At 48.1% G+C, this 18,941-nt stretch overlaps 1 protein-coding gene across 7 annotated transcripts in view; it reads left to right on the top strand.

The window, feature by feature from the left end:
• Positions 1–15,704, top strand: part of ADAM15 (ADAM metallopeptidase domain 15) — a 49,541-nt gene extending 33,837 nt beyond the window's left edge. Inside the window, exons 19-25 of one of the 7 annotated variants that reach the window (XM_084824678.1) lie at positions 2,438–2,579; positions 3,228–3,278; positions 5,405–5,510; positions 12,775–12,855; positions 13,942–14,013; positions 14,241–14,356; positions 15,115–15,704. In XM_084824678.1, coding sequence (XP_084680804.1) covers positions 2,438–2,579; positions 3,228–3,278; positions 5,405–5,510; positions 12,775–12,855; positions 13,942–14,013; positions 14,241–14,356; positions 15,115–15,175 — 629 coding nt within the window. In that variant the 3' untranslated portion in view covers positions 15,176–15,704. Of the gene's footprint in view, positions 1–2,437; positions 2,580–3,227; positions 3,279–5,404; positions 5,511–12,774; positions 12,856–13,902; positions 14,014–14,240; positions 14,357–15,114 lie in introns of all 7 variants that reach the window. The other 6 variants (XM_084824677.1, XM_084824682.1, XM_084824680.1 and 3 more) reach the window with 6 other exon arrangements.
• The last annotated feature ends 3,237 nt before the right edge of the window (positions 15,705–18,941 follow it).

Here is an 18,941-nt window from a genome sequence, read left to right as displayed (position 1 = left end):
GCCAGGATACGAGCAGGAGCTCCTAGCAGGAGGCAGATGTAGTTCCTCACCTCAGATCTGGGGCAGGGGCGGGGGGGCGAGAGAGGGAGAGAGATGCTCCCCCCCCCCCCTGGCCAGCCCTACAATTAGGCAGAGGGAGGCAGCCGATGCTGGGGGGCTGCATGCATGCGTAGAGCAGGGGCAGGGCGCGGGTGGCGATGGAGTGGTACATGACATGCCTTGTACCCCCGTAACCTAGCCTGTGGCTCGTCAGGTGTCTCCAGTGCCAGGCTCAGCTTCTTGTCTGGTCGGCTCTTGTATGTGGAAGCGGGGAGGCGGCCTCTTTGCCTCAGGCAGCAAAATGTCTTCGGGGGACTCTGTTGTTTCCTCCTGTCTGGCTCCTGGTTTCGGAGGGCCCTTGGGCAAGGCACCCTCAATGCCCCCCCCAGTGAGTCAACCCTCTCCCCGCCATGGCCCCCAGCTGCTCTGCCTCCTCTTCCTCCTCGTGGCTCCCACTTGCTTGCCTGACAGGCAGAGAGCCAGGGAGCAAGCCGGCTGCAGCATCTCTGCTGCTCCTTACCACCACCACTGTTGCCTGGGCCGGAGCCAGAGGCAGGGGAACAGGAACACGCAGGTTGCAACAGGGGAGAGGAGGAGCAACTCCAGGGAGCTCTAGTTAGTGGGTCCCTGCCGGGGTGTGGCCTGCCTTTGACAACGGCCCTGGCTTCCACAATATGCTTTCAGCTCTCTCTGTCTCCTTCTCAAGCACACACACATGGTCTCGCTAAGATCTATATCTATACCACATCCATACACACAGATATATGCACACACATACATTCCCTTCTACACATTCTCCATATATGTTTATATGCGCGTGTGCACACGCACACACAAAATAAGCTTGTGAGCCAGAGGGAAGAATCTTCTTCCAAGGTCAGATAGTGTCTTCTGTTCAAAATGCTCAGGAAAGATCTCTATTTCCTAGCCATTAGCTCCCACTAAGAAAACATCCAGCAGCCATTCTGGGCCATTAGTGGGCAATCTCTCTGACAAAAGGCTGGAAACCAGATCTTCTTTGTCAGCAGCAGCAGCAGCTTATTTATTTCAAGCATTCATACCTGGCTCTTCAGCCATCCCCAGAGGGGCTTCTGGAAGAATAAAAACAAGCCCTCAGGCTCACAGTTGGAAAAATGCATGACACAAAAGGAAAAGGGGGTCTGGAAGGAAAAGGAAAACAGAAAAACACAAATTCTTAATGCTATTAAGTTGTAACAATGAAAGCTGTGATGGAAACAACATATTATTACTACTACTACTTAATAATAATAATAGTAATAATAATAGAGAGCTTTGGCTATTGGGCAGTATAGAAATGTAGTGAATAAGTTATTATTAATTTATTATATATTAAAGGTTACTATGTATTATTTATGACCTTATATTATTATGTTTTTTATATAGTAACCACATGTTAAACATATGCCTTCCAAACCAGCATATAAAAGGAATAAAAGTAGTGAAACAAAACAAAGCCATTTAAAACAGGAACTGCATAACAATACCACCAAGGAGGTGGCTTACCATTCTTCTCCCTCTCTTCCTTTGGAGCAGAGGTTTCCAGAACATGTCTTTGTGGAGGCCCGCTTATTTCCGAATTAAATTAATTCCTTAGCCCTGAAAAGGTTCACTTTCAGAATGTCTTGGTGGTTAGGGGATACCAAGCCTCAGAGGAGACAAATGGATGGATGCACATCCCGCTGGTGTTCCTGCATGAGACACTGGCTGGGTTCACCCAGCACGACAACCCATACTCAAGGCTGAGTATAGGTTGAATATAGGTTGTTGTTGAACCATGGGTGGTTGTATTGTGTGAACCCAGCTAAACTAACAAACCATGGTTAACCACAAACAACCCACAGTCCACAGTCCAACAACAAACCATGGGTTCTCTACATGGGTTGTTTGTGGTTAACAAACCATGGTTTGTTAGCGCAGCTGGGTACGCACAACACAACCACACACAGTTCAACGACAACCTATGGTTCAATCCATACTCTGGCTTGTCGTGTTGTGTGAACTCAGTCAATTCTGCAGCTGGGCGAGGTTCAGGATGAGGGCCAGACTGAAAGAGAGAAAGAAGGAGGAAAGGAGAGGAGGAAGTTGAGGAATGGGAGGGAGGGAGGAATGGAAGAGAGAGAAAAATTGGCAACCTCATTCAAAAGAAGGGTGAAACGCCAGCACATCTCCTTTTTAGGAAACTCAGCATTGTGTATAACTCTGTAGGACATTCACAGCAGACGCCTGATTCTGGTTACAAGACATCTTTTGTGACGGGAGCAAAGGGAGAAGCCTCCCCCGTGCTCCTAGAGCGTACAGCCTGGCATGTGGCCCAACGGCCCCTGCGTCTGCCTGGCACTGAATAACACTCTGTCTTCGCCGCCTCCTCCTTTCCCAGCAGGCCATGGCACCTCGACCGCCCTCGTGCTTACGGCCCTGTTCCTCATCTTGGTCCTCGCCTTTGGGCTCTGCTGCGCCAAGCGGATCGGTCTCCACAAACGGCTCTGCCAGTTCGGCAAAGGCACCAGCTGCCAGTACAGGTAAGGTGGCCTCCTCCTCCCCCTTTTGGGTCCCACTTTCCACTGGCATCCCATCAGAATAGCTCTCCTTACCACAAATGTGAGCACTTTGTCCTGTACATCTCTGTCCCTCTCTCTCGTTCCCCCTCTCCTTGACGGCCAACCTTCTCTGGGCTCTCTGTCCTCCAAAATCACTCCAACCCACTCACCAACTTCCAGGGATTGCAAACACCCCTGTTTTTTTTCGACTTCCGTCTTTCTTTCGCATCGCACCTGTCTCTCCTCCCAGCGCCATCTGTTTCGACACTTGCCCCACCCCTCACAAAGAAACCTCCAGTAAAACTAAAGCCATCATTTATTTATTTTATTTATCATTACATTTATGTCCTACCTTCTTTCCTCTAGCAAGGAACCCAAGGCGGCTTATGTGGCCCTCTTCCTCTCCATTTTTATCCTCACAACAGCCCTGTGAGGAAGGTCAGGCTGAGAGTCGGGGACTGTCCCCAAAGTCACCCAGTGAGCTTCATGGCCGAGTGGAGACTAGAACCCAGATCTCCCGAGTCGCAGTCCAGCGCTCGATACTATGATACCAGCTACGATACCACACTGGCTCTCGCCCCTCTTTGTGCGCTGTAGTGCAAGACTAACTCTGCTCTGCTCACCCTGCAGTGCTGAGGCAGAGTCCCGGGTGCGCTTTATCCGCCCAGCTGAAGCAAGAGGGTAATGTGGCTGGTTCCAGAGCAGCTGACTGCTTTTGCATATGTCTCTTTGTTTATTTATCCACACTGGCGCCCCTTTTTGGTGTTTTATTACTGAAAGATTTTGGTGGTGGTTTAACTATAATCTGTGCTCTGACTGGTGAGTCTGCTTCTCAGTTTGGGGGGGTCTAATGCTTCTACAAATGTTTATTCCCCCCCCCCTTTTCTGGGTATAATCAGCTGTCTGGAAAACAGGGCTGTATGTGCTTGTGACCAAAGGGACCCCCTGAAAGGCACAGAATCTAATTTCTGTGATAAACATGAATTCTTATTCATAGTTCATTTACTTATTTAAAGTGTTTTTATCCCGCTCCTTAGCCAAAAATGTTTACACATAATCAGTAAAACAAGACAGCCCCTGCTTGCAGGCTTACAACCTAAAAAGACACGACACACAAAGGAAAAGCAGTGGGAAGGGTAGAGGAATTGACTTGACTCCCTTCCAAGACCAGGATTTCCAAGACATTAGGCTTACGGGATCTCCTTTGCCTTTCACTAGAACCTCAAAGTCTATCAACTGGAGCCAGAAAGCGTAGCCCAGGACTTTGTTTTGAATCCCAAATCTGGAGCTTGCAAACAAATTCTTTCACACGCAAATACCTTACTCTTGCATCCCCCCACCCCTGCTTTCAGCTTAATTTAGGGGTGGGGGAGTGAGAAAGGCTCTTTATCATCACTATTGTCAAACAGTTGGGAGTTGGAAAGTCCTGCTGATCCACAGCAAATCACCCAGAAATCTATTTTTAATTTTTAATTTATTATTTATCTGTGGCATTTATATACCGCTGAATATGATAAAATCTGTCAGCAGTTCATCTATCAGTAAATGGTGATGATAATTTGCCATGTATCCAAAGCTCTCGGGGCAACATGCATCATCAAAACAAATACAATAAAACCCACAAGGACGCACACTAAAATAATGTGAACTTGGACTTTCGATTCCAGTCTCCCTTCTGCCTTCCCGTGGTATACGGCGGCATGTCGTTTTAGCTGAGTTCAGAGCTTGGCCTTTGAGTGCCTGCTCTGCGTGGAGAACGTGCTGAGTTTAATTCCCCCTGGCATCTCTAGATTAAAGGATATGAATATTATTGGAACTGGAGGCCAGCTCAGGCCATCTGCAAATTGTGTGGGGTTGGGTGGGAGGGACAACTCAGGTTTGGGATTCTGGCTCCTGCTTGGCTTCTTGAGGAGGCCTCTGGTGTCTCCAGACCGAAAGGACCCTGGTCCTAATTCTGCCCTTGTGGCCTGTGTTCCAAATACACACAGACAGCCCTGTTCCTCGTGGGAGGTGAGATTTCTTGCCCCGCTAACCCTTTGGGGAACACCAGACAAACGCTGTAATGCTGGGGTTTGAAGAAGGGGTTGGCGCAGGTTCCTCCATGTCTGCATTCTGTTTCCTGAGGTAGGCCGGGCCTTAAGCCACGGTAACGGTTATCATCAACTGTTTGAATCAGCTGCCACATGAGGGCTTAGCCCGGTGGCGGCTGTAACTTGCAGTGCTGCTCAGCATGTTGGCCCTTCCGCATTGTGTGGCATCAGCTTCTAGAACCATGCTGAGCTGGGTTGGCATTGAAGGGTGACCTGGTGGATCGTGATTAGCAGGGGTGCAGAACCTCTTTCAGCACCGGGGGCCGCGTTCTCGTGGTGAGCAAGGCCAAAGGCAAAAGGGGTGGAGCTCAAATTGCCGGCATATTTTACCTTCAAGCTCGTACTGCCAGTAACAAAGCCTTAGGAGAGGCATTTCAATCTTCGAGAATGGGGGGAAACCTTCACAGAAGCCAGGCAAGAACCCAGACGGTTAGTGATTTGGGGAAAGGGTTGGGGCATGAGGAAAGAGGGTGTGGCTTTCTGGGGAATCCCAGAGGGCCAGATTGGAAACCTTGGCAGGCCATATTTGGCCCCCACACCGGAGGTTCTGCACCTCTGGTAAAGGGGAAATAAGTACAAACATGGTGGCCATGTTTACATGGTTTGGGTTTGGTGGTGGCCAGAGTCATGGTATGTTATTCTTCAGAAGCCATTTTGATTGAATGATGGCCCATAATGTGCAGGCCAGGTCTCAACTTGTCTTTCCCTCCTCATCAGGATCACACAGCCGGAACCTCAGAGTTACAGTCAAGCCCCCCCAGAACGCCCCTGTCCTCCACAGTGGAGGCAGAGCACCGAAAAGCAGCTCATGCCAAACTCTAAGGTAAGCCGAGGGAGCAAGCGAAGTCCCACACACAGACACGCGCGCGCCATCGTTTTCCCCAGTCCAGAACTTGGCAGGGGTTTCGCAGTTATGTTTGAGGAACAGAGGACTTTTAAAGCTGAAACACAAATTTGAAAACAAAAGTTTTTTTAGCCCTTTGAAATTTTGGCGGTGAATTCTCTTGAATATACAGGAGTTAAATTTTCAGTGTTGGAATTTTAAATATGAATTTTAAGTGTCAGAAACCTCCCTGTTTCTTTTCTTGCTGCAACAAATTATTCTTTTGAATTTTATTTGCTTTAGTGTTACTTCACCTTTCTTCAAATATAATTGATGTCAGGGGGGTTACGAAGTACAAACGAAAGGGGAACATCACAATCAAATTACTGTCAGGGCCAGCCCTGCCCTTGGGCAAAATGAGGCAGCTGCCTCGGGCAGCAGATGCTAAAGTGTGCAGAGTGGACAGTGCCAAGTAGGGATGTCGGAGAAATCTGCAATGCATTCAAATGGGTTCAGCTTTCTATGAATCCAACCTGCCGATAATGCGGCAGACCAGCTTTTTCTGAGTCATGGGAGATTTGCCTCAATGTGCATTTGCATAAGTGTGTATTCGCACATTAGTTAATGCAGTTAGTGCTGATGTGCATTAGTGTGTATGTGCATTGGCATATTTGTGCAAGTGCACATTAGCGCTAATGCGCATTGGCGCAAGTAGAACGAGAACTGGTAAAAACCCCAAACCCAATTCCATCAATGAGTGGACAATGAAATGAAAGTTCATAGAATCATAGAATAGTGGGGTTGGAAGGGGCCAACAAGGCCATCGAGTCCAACCCCCTGCTCAATGCAGGAATCCAAGTCAGAGCATCCCCAACAGATGGCTGTCCAGCCTCGTCTTGAATGCCTGCAGTGCGGGAGAGCCCACCACCTCCCTAGGTCATTGGTTCCATGGTCGTATTGCTCTAACAGGAAGTTTTTCCTGATGTTGACAATCCGCGAAAATACAGAACGGACTTAACAAAGTCTGTACACCCCTAGTGCCAAGAGGCTGCCCGGTGTCCCCCTAATCTCGCCTGATGCCCTCAGGTATAGTGGAGGAAGCTGCCAGTATGGGAGTAAGGCTCTGTTGCCAGTCTGCCCTACTTTTGTACATGGAAAGGGAGTAGAGAGCCAGTGTGGTGTAGTGGCAAAAGTGTTGGACTAGGAGCTGGGAGATCCGGGTTCTAGTCCCCACTCGGCCATGGAAGCTCACTGGGTGACTTTGGGCCAGTCACACAGTCTCAGCCCAACCCACCTCACAGGGTTGTTGTTGCGAGGACAAAATGGAGAGAAGGAGAATAATGTAAGCCGCCTTGGGTTCCTTGCAAGAGGAAAAAAAAGGCGGGGTATAAATGCAATAAATAAATAAATAAATAAAAATAGAGAGGAGACACTGTTTTGTCCTTCACCTCAGGTAGCAAAATGTGTTGGCTCAGGCTTGCTAACAAGGCTCCACCCTCCCAATTCTCCCATTTTATTTCCCACTTCTTTTTTCCGTTCAGATTTTGGAATCTTGCAAACTTTCATTCCAAGGTTGCAGATCAAATTTACGTTTCAGCTCAGTAAAATGTTGGTTTGTGTGTGTGTGTGTGTGTGTGCGCGCGTGCGCATATATACACCCATGCACACATGCAAATATATATATGTAGTATGATACACAGAGACATTCTGAATGAAAAAAACAGATGTGTGTGTGTGTATCACACACATATATATAATGATACACAGAGACATTATGAATGAAAAAATGAATTATTTTATGTATGTGTGTACACACACACAAAATTCGCATACATATTATATGTATAAAATGTGCATGTTGGTTGCCATATTAACCAGAGGCCATGTTTTTGGGGCTGTTGCTATTGGTGATGGGCGGGCCTGAGGGCTTTTGCCATGGGTGATGGGGGGGCATGATCTGGGTTGCTCCTGAGGGGACGTGGGGCTTAGGAATGGTTGCTATGGGTAATTGTGGGAGTGGTCAGTCATCTGGGGAGGATGTGGCTTATGCAGATTGCACTCTGGTGTCCATCCTGGGGGCATTGTCATGGGAGACCAGTGGAGATGGGATCTATGGCAGAGGTGGGGAGTGAAAAATCATTATGGGAAAATAAAAACTATTATGTTTGCAACAGAGTAGATAAAAAAGCCACCAAAGATGTGTTTTTCTGCAGCATTGTATGCGTAATTGAATACTTTAATATAATTTCAGTTGCGTGCACTGAGTTATAGAGTGTAGGAGAGTGTTGGACTGGGATTTGGGTGGGTCTTGGGTTCAGTTCCTACTGGGTGACCTGGAGCTGACCACTGTGCCTTGGCCTTCCTCGTAGTGCGGTTGCCGCTGTCAGGAGCGCCTTAGTGGCCTCTTTCAGTCTACTTCAATAGCCAACTCAAGACACAGACAAAAGGATTCTTTTCAAGGCTTTAATCCTTTTACAACTTCATGACTCTTTCAGATGCTAATCACCAGCGACTAAGCAATGAATAGCAGAGTAGCCTATGCTAGGCAGTTGGTCCCCGTTTGAAGGAGAATCACCTGCAGAGCCTGAACTTATGGGCTAGGGAGAGTTCCTCCCTCTTTCCCTTGGGTCCACAGGACGCAACCGTTGCTTGCGCGCCAAACGGGCGCTACGCCTCCTTTCCGCACCCTCCATCGCTTGTCGCTCCCTGCATCTGCGCCAAGCATCCAGCAAGCCCCCCTCCCACACTCTCTCACTGCCAGGGTCACTATCTATCTCAGGAATGCTGGCAGGAGGAATCTCTGCCAGCTGCTGTGCCTGTGAGGGATGAGCTGGCTCCTCTCCCATGGATTGCTGTTCCTCCTCAGAATCAGAACTGCTCTGGGGTTCTATGGGCTCAGTTTCCACCCTGACATCCAGCTCTTTCACTTGGGCACTGGCTGCTGGGCCCAGCCTCCTTCCAAGAAGAAGGGTGGCTTCCAAATAGGATAGAGAGCTGGGAAATTCTAAATATCGTAAATCTAAATGTCAAATGAGGTACCGTGTGGGCAGGGAATTCCACTGCGAAACCAGCATCAGATCAAAATGTCAATATGTAGCAGGCGTGTAAAATCTGAAATGAGAGGCATTTACTGCATCTGGAGAGAAAGAGATCCTGGGCCTTAATTTGGGCCAGTCCTGGAATCTTGTTCTGAGATAGGTTGGGGACAGGAGGAGAAAGGACTCTGGAGCATGTGTAGAGTTCCCTGTCTTGCTCACAACCATAGGCATGTCTCATGTGTTGGGAGCTCCCCCCCTCTGCAAGAAAGTGGGTATATTACACTGAACTTTTCTTTTAAGTTACGTTGCTGTTCTTGTTATTAATACAGCTGGCACTCGTTACCTAGTAGGGATTGCAAAATGCTCTCTGTACATGCCCAGACAGTCCCCTGTTGAAAACAAGTTCTGGATCTGAGTCCTCTGGTTCTGAACAAGTCCTGGATTGTGCTTCATGGGGCTATGAAGATTTGGAATAAGACTACCCAAATATGTTCTAGAGAAGAGACCTTTTAATGGTGCACTGAGTCAACGTGAAAGTACAAAAAACTAAATATATTTCTGATAAGTGTAAAGCTATTTAATCACTCCTTCTAACAGCAGATTCAGGTGCTATGTGCGGGTGGCTATGTAGCCAAAACAGGGCCGCCAGTAAACATGAGGGAGATTATCAGGTTGCTCAGGGGAGTCCCATGGTTTATAGAAGTACAAAAAGAAAAGAAAAAACTTTAACAAGCTTTGTTGTTTTAAGCTGTGTTGTTTTATTGTTGGATTTTTAAGAAAATCGTTTTTAGCCAAATGTTTTTATTTATATGTTGTTTGTATATATTGTCCGTATGCTTTTATGTAAATAGTTTTTAAACTCCGTATATTGTATTTTAATGTTTTAACTTTGTAAACGGCTCAAAGAGCTTCAGCTATGGGGCGGTATAGAAATGTTAATAATAATACTAATACTAATAATATAACAACAAATAAAACCTAAGGGGGCAATCCCTCCTGCCCAAAACAGTGTCCAGTGAGACCAAAGCTCAATAGCCATTGAATGTTGAGCATCCATTAAAAAAGAAAAGAAAGTGGCGTGGAGGAATGGATTTTGCAGGGAAAAAACCCCTGAATAGAACAGCATAATTTTCTTACAAGGTTCCTCTTGTCTAGTTCAATTCAGAAAGGGGGGCTGGTGCATCCTTAAGGCTCCCACAACCCCCCCTTCCCTGTGGCCAGAGGCCTTAATAAGGAACATCGCATCAAAACGAAAAGCTTTCTTGTCAAAATGGGAGGGGGGGATTTGCTGTTATTCTAGCATTTAGAAATAGCAGTAGGAATGTCTGTCTCTGGGAAATCCAGTCTTTTTCTGACTCGACAGAGTTCCATTTGTGAGCGAAGCTGCAGGCGTTTTCCTAAACTTTTCTGGGAAACTTTTTTGCACATTTTCCTGACAGGTTCTGCAATTTGCACAAATTTCTGAGTATTTTGCATAGGTGGCCAAATTTATGCAAATTTAGCTGAACTTCTGCAAATTCGGCCTTAATTTATGCAGACTGGCGAGAAAATGCACGAAATGCCTGGAACAATCCGCAGACTGGCCCGACTGACTGCAGACTGAGTTGGGCATCACAGTAGGAACTGGAATGAAGTCTGGGGACCAAACCTAGGAAAACTCATTGAACTCCATCCCCCAAATGGAGTTCTCTGACATCCCTAAATAGTAGGTAGGAGTGAAGATAGGGAGTCCCACAGTGCCTTCAAGTGGTTAGAAAGCATTGCTGCAGCCTCCTTGGTAAGTCAAACTTTACTTGGGGCCTATTGTTGCACAGTGAACCGAAATTCTGTGCCAAAGTCACAAACCTTGGTCCTAGGATCAAAATCGGTGTGTGTGTCTTGGGCGGGGAGGGATTTCATGTTACTTATGAATGCAAGTGGCAGCAGCTTGATAGCCAGCTTGGAGTGTGGAAAGCTGCGTCCAGCAGGGGCATCGGGAGAGGGATTTGAGAGGGGGGAGTTGGGAAACAAGTATTCATCACAACCCCTGCAAAAAAAAATTCCCCTCAAAGGCAAAAGGCTTTGGGGAGTTATTTGCAGTGGGAGATGATTTAGCACAACCTTTCCCAACCCAGCCCTCCAGGGGTATTGTGACTACAGCCCCCATTGTCCTCAGCCAGTATAGCCAATGGTTATGCTGGCTGGAGTGATGGGAATTGTAGTTCCACACATCTGTGGAGTGTGTCCGATTGGGCTTTAGTCTCTTGTCGCTGCTTCCCTGCTCTCAGTTGCTCCCACCAGAACTGCCATTTTCCTGATCTAATTGGGATTCAATTACATGGATTTGGATGTGATGTGGAGTTCAGAACCCACAGGGTTTGGAAGCTAACAAGCCTGTTTGGTTATTCCACATGTTCCCATTCTAAAGCTTCAGGTTTTGTTTTGTTTGTTTTAAACGTTCTTCCCTTACATCTTCAACATATTCACGGCAGCAGAGAAGAAGAGCTACAGAGAGAAACAAGGATGGTGGCTGCTCAGAGAAGGATATAGGGTGAATAACTGGATTGTTTTAGCAATATTCGACATGAACAAATGAAGAGTGTGTTAGACTGAGGAACTGGTGAAGGATACGCTGCTTTCATTGCTCTTGCGGCTGAAAGTGTTACAATAGTCTCTTTTACGCAGTGATTTGTAATAGTGTATTTTAATGCTGTGATATAATATTGTTCTATGTAAACCTCTTAGGGATTTTATTTTATTAAGTGGTATAGAAGTATTCATAATGAAGGAAGGAAGGAAGGAAGGAAGGAAGGAAGGATAGATAGGTGTGGAGGGGTGGGCGGTTAAATAAGATTCCTATATGAGCTGCTTTAGCCTAACTGCAATCATCTTTTGGGGTTTGAAGGAGGCAATTAAGAGTGGGAGGATTGTAATGGGTTGGTTGAACTTTTGTCTCTCAGAGTATATGTTATACAATCGGCACTGGACCAAAATGTTGCACTGTATCTTCATCTCATAGCAGAAGGGTTCCTTTTGGCCGGCCAGCCTGCTTCGCCCCCCTACAAAATACTCCATTACATTCCCCATTTCTTGTTTTTTAAAGTGATATTCAACTTTCTATGACAACTGAACATGCTCAGTCCTCACTGGATTTTTGTGTGGGGCAATTGAACCCTTTGGTTCCATTTTTAATGTACTTCTGCAAATCTTGGGTTTCCCCCGAGCATGCTGCTATCACCCTCTTGTTTCTCAGCGGGCCCTATTTTGGCTATCTAGTCTTCGGCACTCAGTCCCTGAAGTGGCTATTGGAAAAACTGAATAATGTGAATATAGTAATATAACCTATCCTTGTGTATAATACAAGGACAGGTTATTAAATGGTTTGTTTTCTTCCCACATCTTCCCAAGCCATGCCTTTGGGACATGGCAAATATGTGGGTTTACTGCAAAGCTCAGTGGGCAGAGATCAGAATCTAGTATTCTGATGAGGTTAGGGAGGTGTGCAAGGGCACCTCAGTTCCGTGTCCCAACTACCGAAAGCTCTGACTAGCCTTCCTGGCTTCTGAGTTCTTTCCCCTCCTCTCGAATTGTTCATGTCTCCTCAAGCTTTTTCTCTTCTTTTGGCAACCATGAGAGCCAGAAACTTGATTTTTAAGCCCAAAACTAAAAACACCACAAACCTTACCATGCCAGATTCCAAAAGCATGCACACTGTTGATCACGTTTTCTGTTTTGTCACATCTCCCCCCCCCCCGCCAAAAAAAATACCAGCCATAATGTTTCATTTCTAATTAGCGGAGGGATCTAAATGTGACTGCAAGACCCCCTTCCTTAATTTGGAACCCCCCTCCCCATCTCCAGCTGTCAGGTTGGGAGGGGCAGGTTTGTTTGGGATACTTGTTGAAGCTCAGGGCACTCTGCACATGCCCCAAAGCAGTCCTTCCTTAGAATTGCCCAAGGTTTTCTGTGGCTGAGCCCCTGCCTTTGGAAAGTGGGAGCAGGTTCCAGGACTGCCCTGGGGTTCAGACTGAATCGTTGTATGGACATGAAATGTGGGGGCACCTCTGTGTGTCTTTCTCTCTTCCTCTTGCCTGCTGGCGCATGCTGCATGGTTACATTTGCACGGATGTGAGCTCCCCGCCTGTGCCCTAGCATGCCACGAACTTGACTGATGACGCCCTCTATCCACCCGTCTCTCTTTTGTCTCTCCCTCATTTCTCGCGGCTCTCTTTCCCATCTTGCTACAGCAGCCTGCTGTTCTTGGTGCCCCACGGCCCAACCCACCGTCCAAGCCTCTTCCACCTGACCCGATCCCAAAGGGTCAACAGGTAACGAAGCGGGGGCGGGTGCGGGAGGGCAAGGAAGGGCGGGGTGCCTATAACACCTTCTCGAGGCTGTTGCATGTCCCTTGCCTGTCCATGCATGGACTTAGGAGACTGGGGGAGCAGGGGTGTGTATCCTGTTCCCTAGCCCTTTTAAGGCCAGCACCAGGGATTGAGTCTCACATCTTCTGCGTGCAAGGCCTGTGCTCTGCAATTGAGCTATGGCCTTCCCCTTAATAAAAAAGATTCCAGTCCTCATGGATCTGAAGGAAGGTCTGTTTTAAATTGGAAGCTGGCTTATACCATGTCAGACTACTATTCCGTCGAGCGCTGTATCGTCTGCACACTGACTGGCCACAGTGTCCAAGGTTTCAGGCAGTTGCCTTTCCTAGCCCTACCTGGAACATTTTGCCAATAAGTGATGGCCCTTCCCTTAAAAAGGAAGTAAGATCCCAGTCCTCATGGTTCTGAATAAGGTTAATTTAAATAGGAACCTGTTGGATTAAATCCTTCGGCCCTCTAGTGCAGTATGGACTCCACTGACCGGCAGTTGCTCTGTGGGGTTTCAGACAGTTGTCATTCCCAGCCCTACATGGGCATGCCGGAGACTGAACCTGTGAAACAGGAGCTCTACCATGGAGCTATGGTCCTTCCCTTAAAAAACAAACTACGATTCCAGTCCTCATGCTTCTGAAAAAAGGGCTGATTTAATAGGAACATAGGAAGCTGCTTTGGTCAGTCCTTTGGACCATCTGTCCCAGTATTATAGACACTGACCGACAGCAGCTCTCCCGGCTTTCGGGGAGGAGGGGTGTCTTGTCTCAACCCTACCAGGAAATGCTGGCAGTGATTGAACCTGGGGCTTCCTGCATGCAAAGCATGTGTTCTGCCCCTGAGTCATGACCCTTCCTGAAAATAGAAAGGAGCAGGGGAGACTTCAGTTAGTCATTTGTCGTGGTTGGTAAAAGCCCTCAGTAAACCAGGCCCCCAGTTGCTTTTAGCCTCTCCCCCCCCATGTACGACCTCACCTCCCCCTTTTCTTCTTCACCCCAGCATGTATCCTCTGTCACTGTCCCTGCTCTTTTTGCCCAGGCCTTGACCCAGGACAGGCCCGCGCCCCCTACGCGCCCTTTGCCTGCCGACCCCATTCCTAAAGACACTCAGGTAACCGTTGTGTTATTCCTGGTGGCGGTGGCAGCATTTTGGAGAGGGGGGTGCTCTGTTTGTGCGGGAGGGATGTCCAAGGCCAATGGATCTGATATGTGGGGGGGTATCGGGATGTTGGTGGATGGGATGTCTCAATACCCTGTCTAGGGCGAGGCGGGGGAGAAGAGTTTGAGGATGGAGGGCACTCACCCATTTAATCCCTGCTCTCTCCGTTCTCTGCGCAGCCCCCTGGCCCCACCAAGCCTCCACCTCCCCGGAAGCCACTGCCGTCAGATCCCCCCCGGGCTGAGCTGTGTGCAGTGCCCAGCAATGACCCTCGCGTCCAGATGCTGCCTTCCAGGTGAGGGGGAAGGCAGGAGAGGACACCTGTGGGCGGGTGGCACATGCAGATGGTCGTTCCTTTCAAGGCAGGGGAAATTGGAATGAGGAGAGACAGGTTGTGTAAAGTCGATCGCTCCCCTTTTCCCACAGGGTCAGGGAGACTATGAAAAACGTAAAACGATTCTCCCTATCTCACGAGAGTGACAACATTTGATCAGATGCATGTGCATCTCGTGTGTATATGTTTTCTTACCGACACATTTTTAGCCAACTCCTCAGCCAAAAAGCCTTCCAGAGTGGCTCAGATATAATCAGTAGAAACAAGACAGTCCCTGCCTGCAGGCTTACAACCTAAAAAGACATGACACACAAGGAAAAAGGAATGGGGAGAAAAGAGGGAGGGAAAAAGCAAGTGGTCTTCTAGCAAGGCTTATGGAATGGCCCTGCTCCTCATCTCAGATAGATAAATCGATAGATCCCTCTTCTCTGCCCATCTCTCTTTCCTTGTGTGTTGTAGCTCTTTAGATTGTAAGAGCTGATGGAACAGCTCAAATCGCCATGTAAAAAATTCAGACTCACCTGCCCCCTCTGGCCTAATTGGTCCACAGTGGACCAGTAAGGCCAAAGAGGGCAGGTGAGTCTGAATTTTTTCACATGGCGATTTAAGCTGTTCCGTCAGCTCTTTGGCTTGTATTACTTTGAAAACTTCCTTCTTGATGAATCTGTTCTGACGTGTGCAGCCTCTCACCTTTCCTTCTTCCTTTGCTCATCCCGCAGGCCTGCTCCCCCTCCTCCTGCCACGGCAGCCAGCCCTTCAGTGCACATCCACGAAGTCTAATCTGGCCTGCCCAGGCCTAAAGGACTCTACTGCGTTCAGGCCTGCCTCTCTCCGGCCAAACCAGGCAGCAGGGACAACAGCAACAGTCCATTCTTGGCGCCTGCTTTGCAGGCTTTGGCTGTGGACTTTGTGGAGGGCCGTTGCATCTTTGGCAAAGGCGGGGGAGCGTGTGTGGGGTTTTTTCCTTCTTCCTGTGGCCGGGAGTCACACTCCAAAACTTGGCCGAAGTGTCGCCATATTGGCTCCAAGCTCCTCTGCCCTGCTGTGGTTTTGGAATCTGAACACAAGGAATTTTGAGAAGGCAGGGAAAGTCTTTTCACTGGGAATGAGGGGGCAAGAGCCCTCGGTAAAGTGCAAATGCGTGTGTGTGAGCGAGAGAGAGAGTGTGTGTTATATTCTGAGAGTGTAGGACGGAGGCCATTCCCTAAGGGAACCCTTACGTCTGAAATCCTAGCTGGAAATAGCCCACAACTTTGGAGTTAAGGTTTGAGGCAACTTTTCTTAATAAAAACAGGCTTGTCTCTATCTTTTTTGGTGCTGTTACTTTGTCTTTCCACTAGATGGTGCCCCAGCACATGCTCCCATCCCTCCATGGGTATTATTTTCTCTAAACCAGCTGTCCTCAACCCAGTGCTCTGTAAATGTGTTGGACTACATTTCCCATCATCCCAACCACCAGGATCATTGGCCATACTGGCAAGGGATTATGGGGGCTGAAGTCTGACACATCCAGAGGATGCCAGGTTGCTTCGATCCAAGAGATTTGAAGACTGCAAAAGCAGCAGCAAGAACAAAAAGAATTGCTGTCCTGTATTGGACCAACATCTGTTGGGGCCTCAGAATATGTCAGGTTTGATGTTACACAGAGCTCTTTGACTGGCAGAAAACTGGTTCTTGCCGATGGAAACCTGCCTAGCAGCTCTTTCATTTCAAAGGTTTGGCACACACCACATTTTAATTTTCCCTAATTCAGATGCACAATGAAGAAACTGGGTGTGGGCAATGGTAGAGCTGAATCTGAGCCTCCAATGAAAAAGCTTCGGAACAAATGTTTGCAAGTCGCTGCTCGAGCAAAACGTCCAAGAAATGCCGAGGGAAATACACGAAAGGGGTTTGGATCTGCGTCAGCTCTAGGGTGCCCACTGCTGAATTGCCATGGGAGAGGAAATGCATCACCAAAAAAGAGGGACAAAGGGGGGCTCAGATTTGCATATAAAGTAGGCACATACTCATTTGTATGTATCGATGCAAATTTAGACTATTATATTTTAAATAGAAATACAGGACAACTCCGCCTAGTGTGGAAGTGACTACCTGTTTGGTCTGCTCTTCAGGTGCTAACTGCAGATAGGCAAACGCTCTGATGGGTTTTTTAAGTCTTTAAACCAGTATTGGACAAGACATCTTTTCAAATAGAGGATGGCCCCCTAGTAGCCCTTTAAATAGAGGAATATCCTCTGTAAAAGAGGACTTAAGAGCATAAGAAGTGCTGTGCTGGATCAGGCCACGGGTCCCTCTCGTCCAGCATTCTGTTCACACAGTGGCCAACCAGCTGCCCATGGGAAACCCGCAAGCAGGACAGGAGTGCAACAGCACCCTCCTGCCCATGTTCCCCAACAACTGTTGTACATGGGCATACTGCCTCTGGTACTGGAGGTAGCATGTAGCCATCAGGTAGCCACTGGTAGCTTTCTCCAGGAATTTGTCTAACCCCCTTTTAAAGCCATCCAAAGTGGTGGCCATCACTATGTCTTGTGGAAGGGAGTTCCATCATTTCACTCTGCGCTGTGTGAAAAAAAATGTTTCCTTTTATCCATCCTGAATCTCCCGCCAGTCAGAATAAGGGCTGACCCCTTTGGGTTCTAGTGTTAGGAGAGAGGGAGAAAAATACCTCCCCCTTCACTTTCTCCATACCAGGCATCATTTTGTGCACCTCTGTCATGTCTCCCCTTACTCCCCTTTTCTCCAGGCTAAACAATCCCAGCTGTTGTAACCTTCCCTCCTAGGGGAGTTGCTCCAGCCCTGTGATCATTTTAGTTGCCCCTTTCGGCATTTTTTCCAACTCTCCAATATCTTTCTTTAGGACACATGGCTCCCCTAAGCCTTCACTGACATTGATCAGGGATACGCAATTTGTCCCCCTTCAAATGCTTTGGCCCACAAGTTCCATCATCCCTCACTGTTGGCTGTGCTGGCTAGGGTTGAAGGGAGTTGTAGGCCGAAACCTCAGGAGGGCACCAAGTGGCCCACCCCTGCATTAAATGCTGGCAGCGCGGTGCAGGGGATCTGGCCCACCTGCCCAGCCCTCCGGACACCTCTCGCCCTGCATCCTGGCATGCACTGCGTGTGTCTCCCACGGTCCCTGCACCTGTCTCCCCCTCCCTCGTGAGAACAAAGGTTGCCTTGTCCTGCCCAGCCACGCGGATCCACATTTATGGGCCTCCGCACCCTGTAATTTCACCAAATACGTGACTCCCAACAGGAGCCCCAGCTCCCCGGGCAGTGCAGCCATCATGTGTCAGCTCAGCTGGGAACGATGCCATTTGCAGCAGCCCTGGTGCGGACGGAGGATGTAGGGGGCGGAGGGAGAAACAGATTGGTATTGGCAAAGCCTTGCGTGCAGGAGCGCTAGTGACCCTGTCACTTGTTTGCAGAGGATTTGAGGCTCTGTAGTTCAGGGACCCAGGAACCGCATGCTTGTTTTCCCAACAGACCCTGTTGCATGTTTCGGTCCATGGTTCCCCTCCCTCTCTGATCTCCATGCAGGAAAACTGTCATAGAATAGGTTTGATAACGAGGAGTTCCTTCCCAGATGCACCTGGAAAATCTGTTGCTGCGATATGTTCCAGATCATGTGGGACGTGACAGTCATGAATCAATCCAACTTGTGTTTTTTGCAGCATAAATACAGTCAGGGCCAGCAATATTGGAGCAAGGATAACTGTTTTGGCAGTTGGCCTCTGTACACCAGCACATTGAAGTTGAAAGGAAACACACCCAGATGGGAGTGAAGTCAGGACTTTCAACTGTAGTTCAAGGGGTTTGGCAAAAGTGGGGCACTAACCATTCAGGAAGTACAGCCAGTGGCATAGACACACACTCATCATTGGTGGCTCATAAGTAATGGAACGAATGGCTGACAAGCAGCCGCACGGCCAGGTGTGGCCTGTTTCCCGGGTACCCCATGACCAATCAAGCAGATAAAAAGCCTGGAGTGGGTTCTGAGTTACATTTGCATTTGGTAGCTGTTCGCTGGAACCCACAGCATGAGGCCCAAAGAGGTGTCCATGCGAGTGAAGGAGGCCATCATTAGGCTGAGGAAACAGAATAAACCCATCAGAGAGGTAGCAAAAACATTGGGAGTGGCCAATACAACAGTTTGGAACATCCTGAAAAAGAAGGAATTAACTGGCAAGCTCAGCAACAGCAAAAGGCCTCAGAGACCACAGAAGACAACTAAAGTGGATGACCGCAGAATTCTGCTCATGGTGAAGAGGAACCCTTTCACAACATCTAGCCAAGTCAAGAATGCTCTTGAGGAGGTAGGCATGTCACTGTCAACATCTACAGTCAAGGGACGGCTTTATGAATGTAAATACAGAGGCTTCACAACAAGGTGCAAACCACTGGTAACACTCAAGAACCCAAAGGCCAGATTAGCCTTTGCCAGCAAACGCCTAAAAAAACCTGCCCAGTTCTGGAATAAGATTCTTTGGACTGACGAAACCCAGATTAACTTGTACCAGAATGATGGGAAGAGAAAAGT

This window comes from Heloderma suspectum, chromosome 17 (genome assembly GCF_057233095.1).
Source record: "Heloderma suspectum isolate Gila_16-S chromosome 17, 16-S_ref, whole genome shotgun sequence".
NCBI classification, from domain to species: Eukaryota; Metazoa; Chordata; class Lepidosauria; order Squamata; family Helodermatidae; genus Heloderma; species Heloderma suspectum.
The sequence above is the reverse complement of the archived record's forward strand: the minus strand, read 5'-3'. Positions and strand labels throughout refer to the sequence as shown.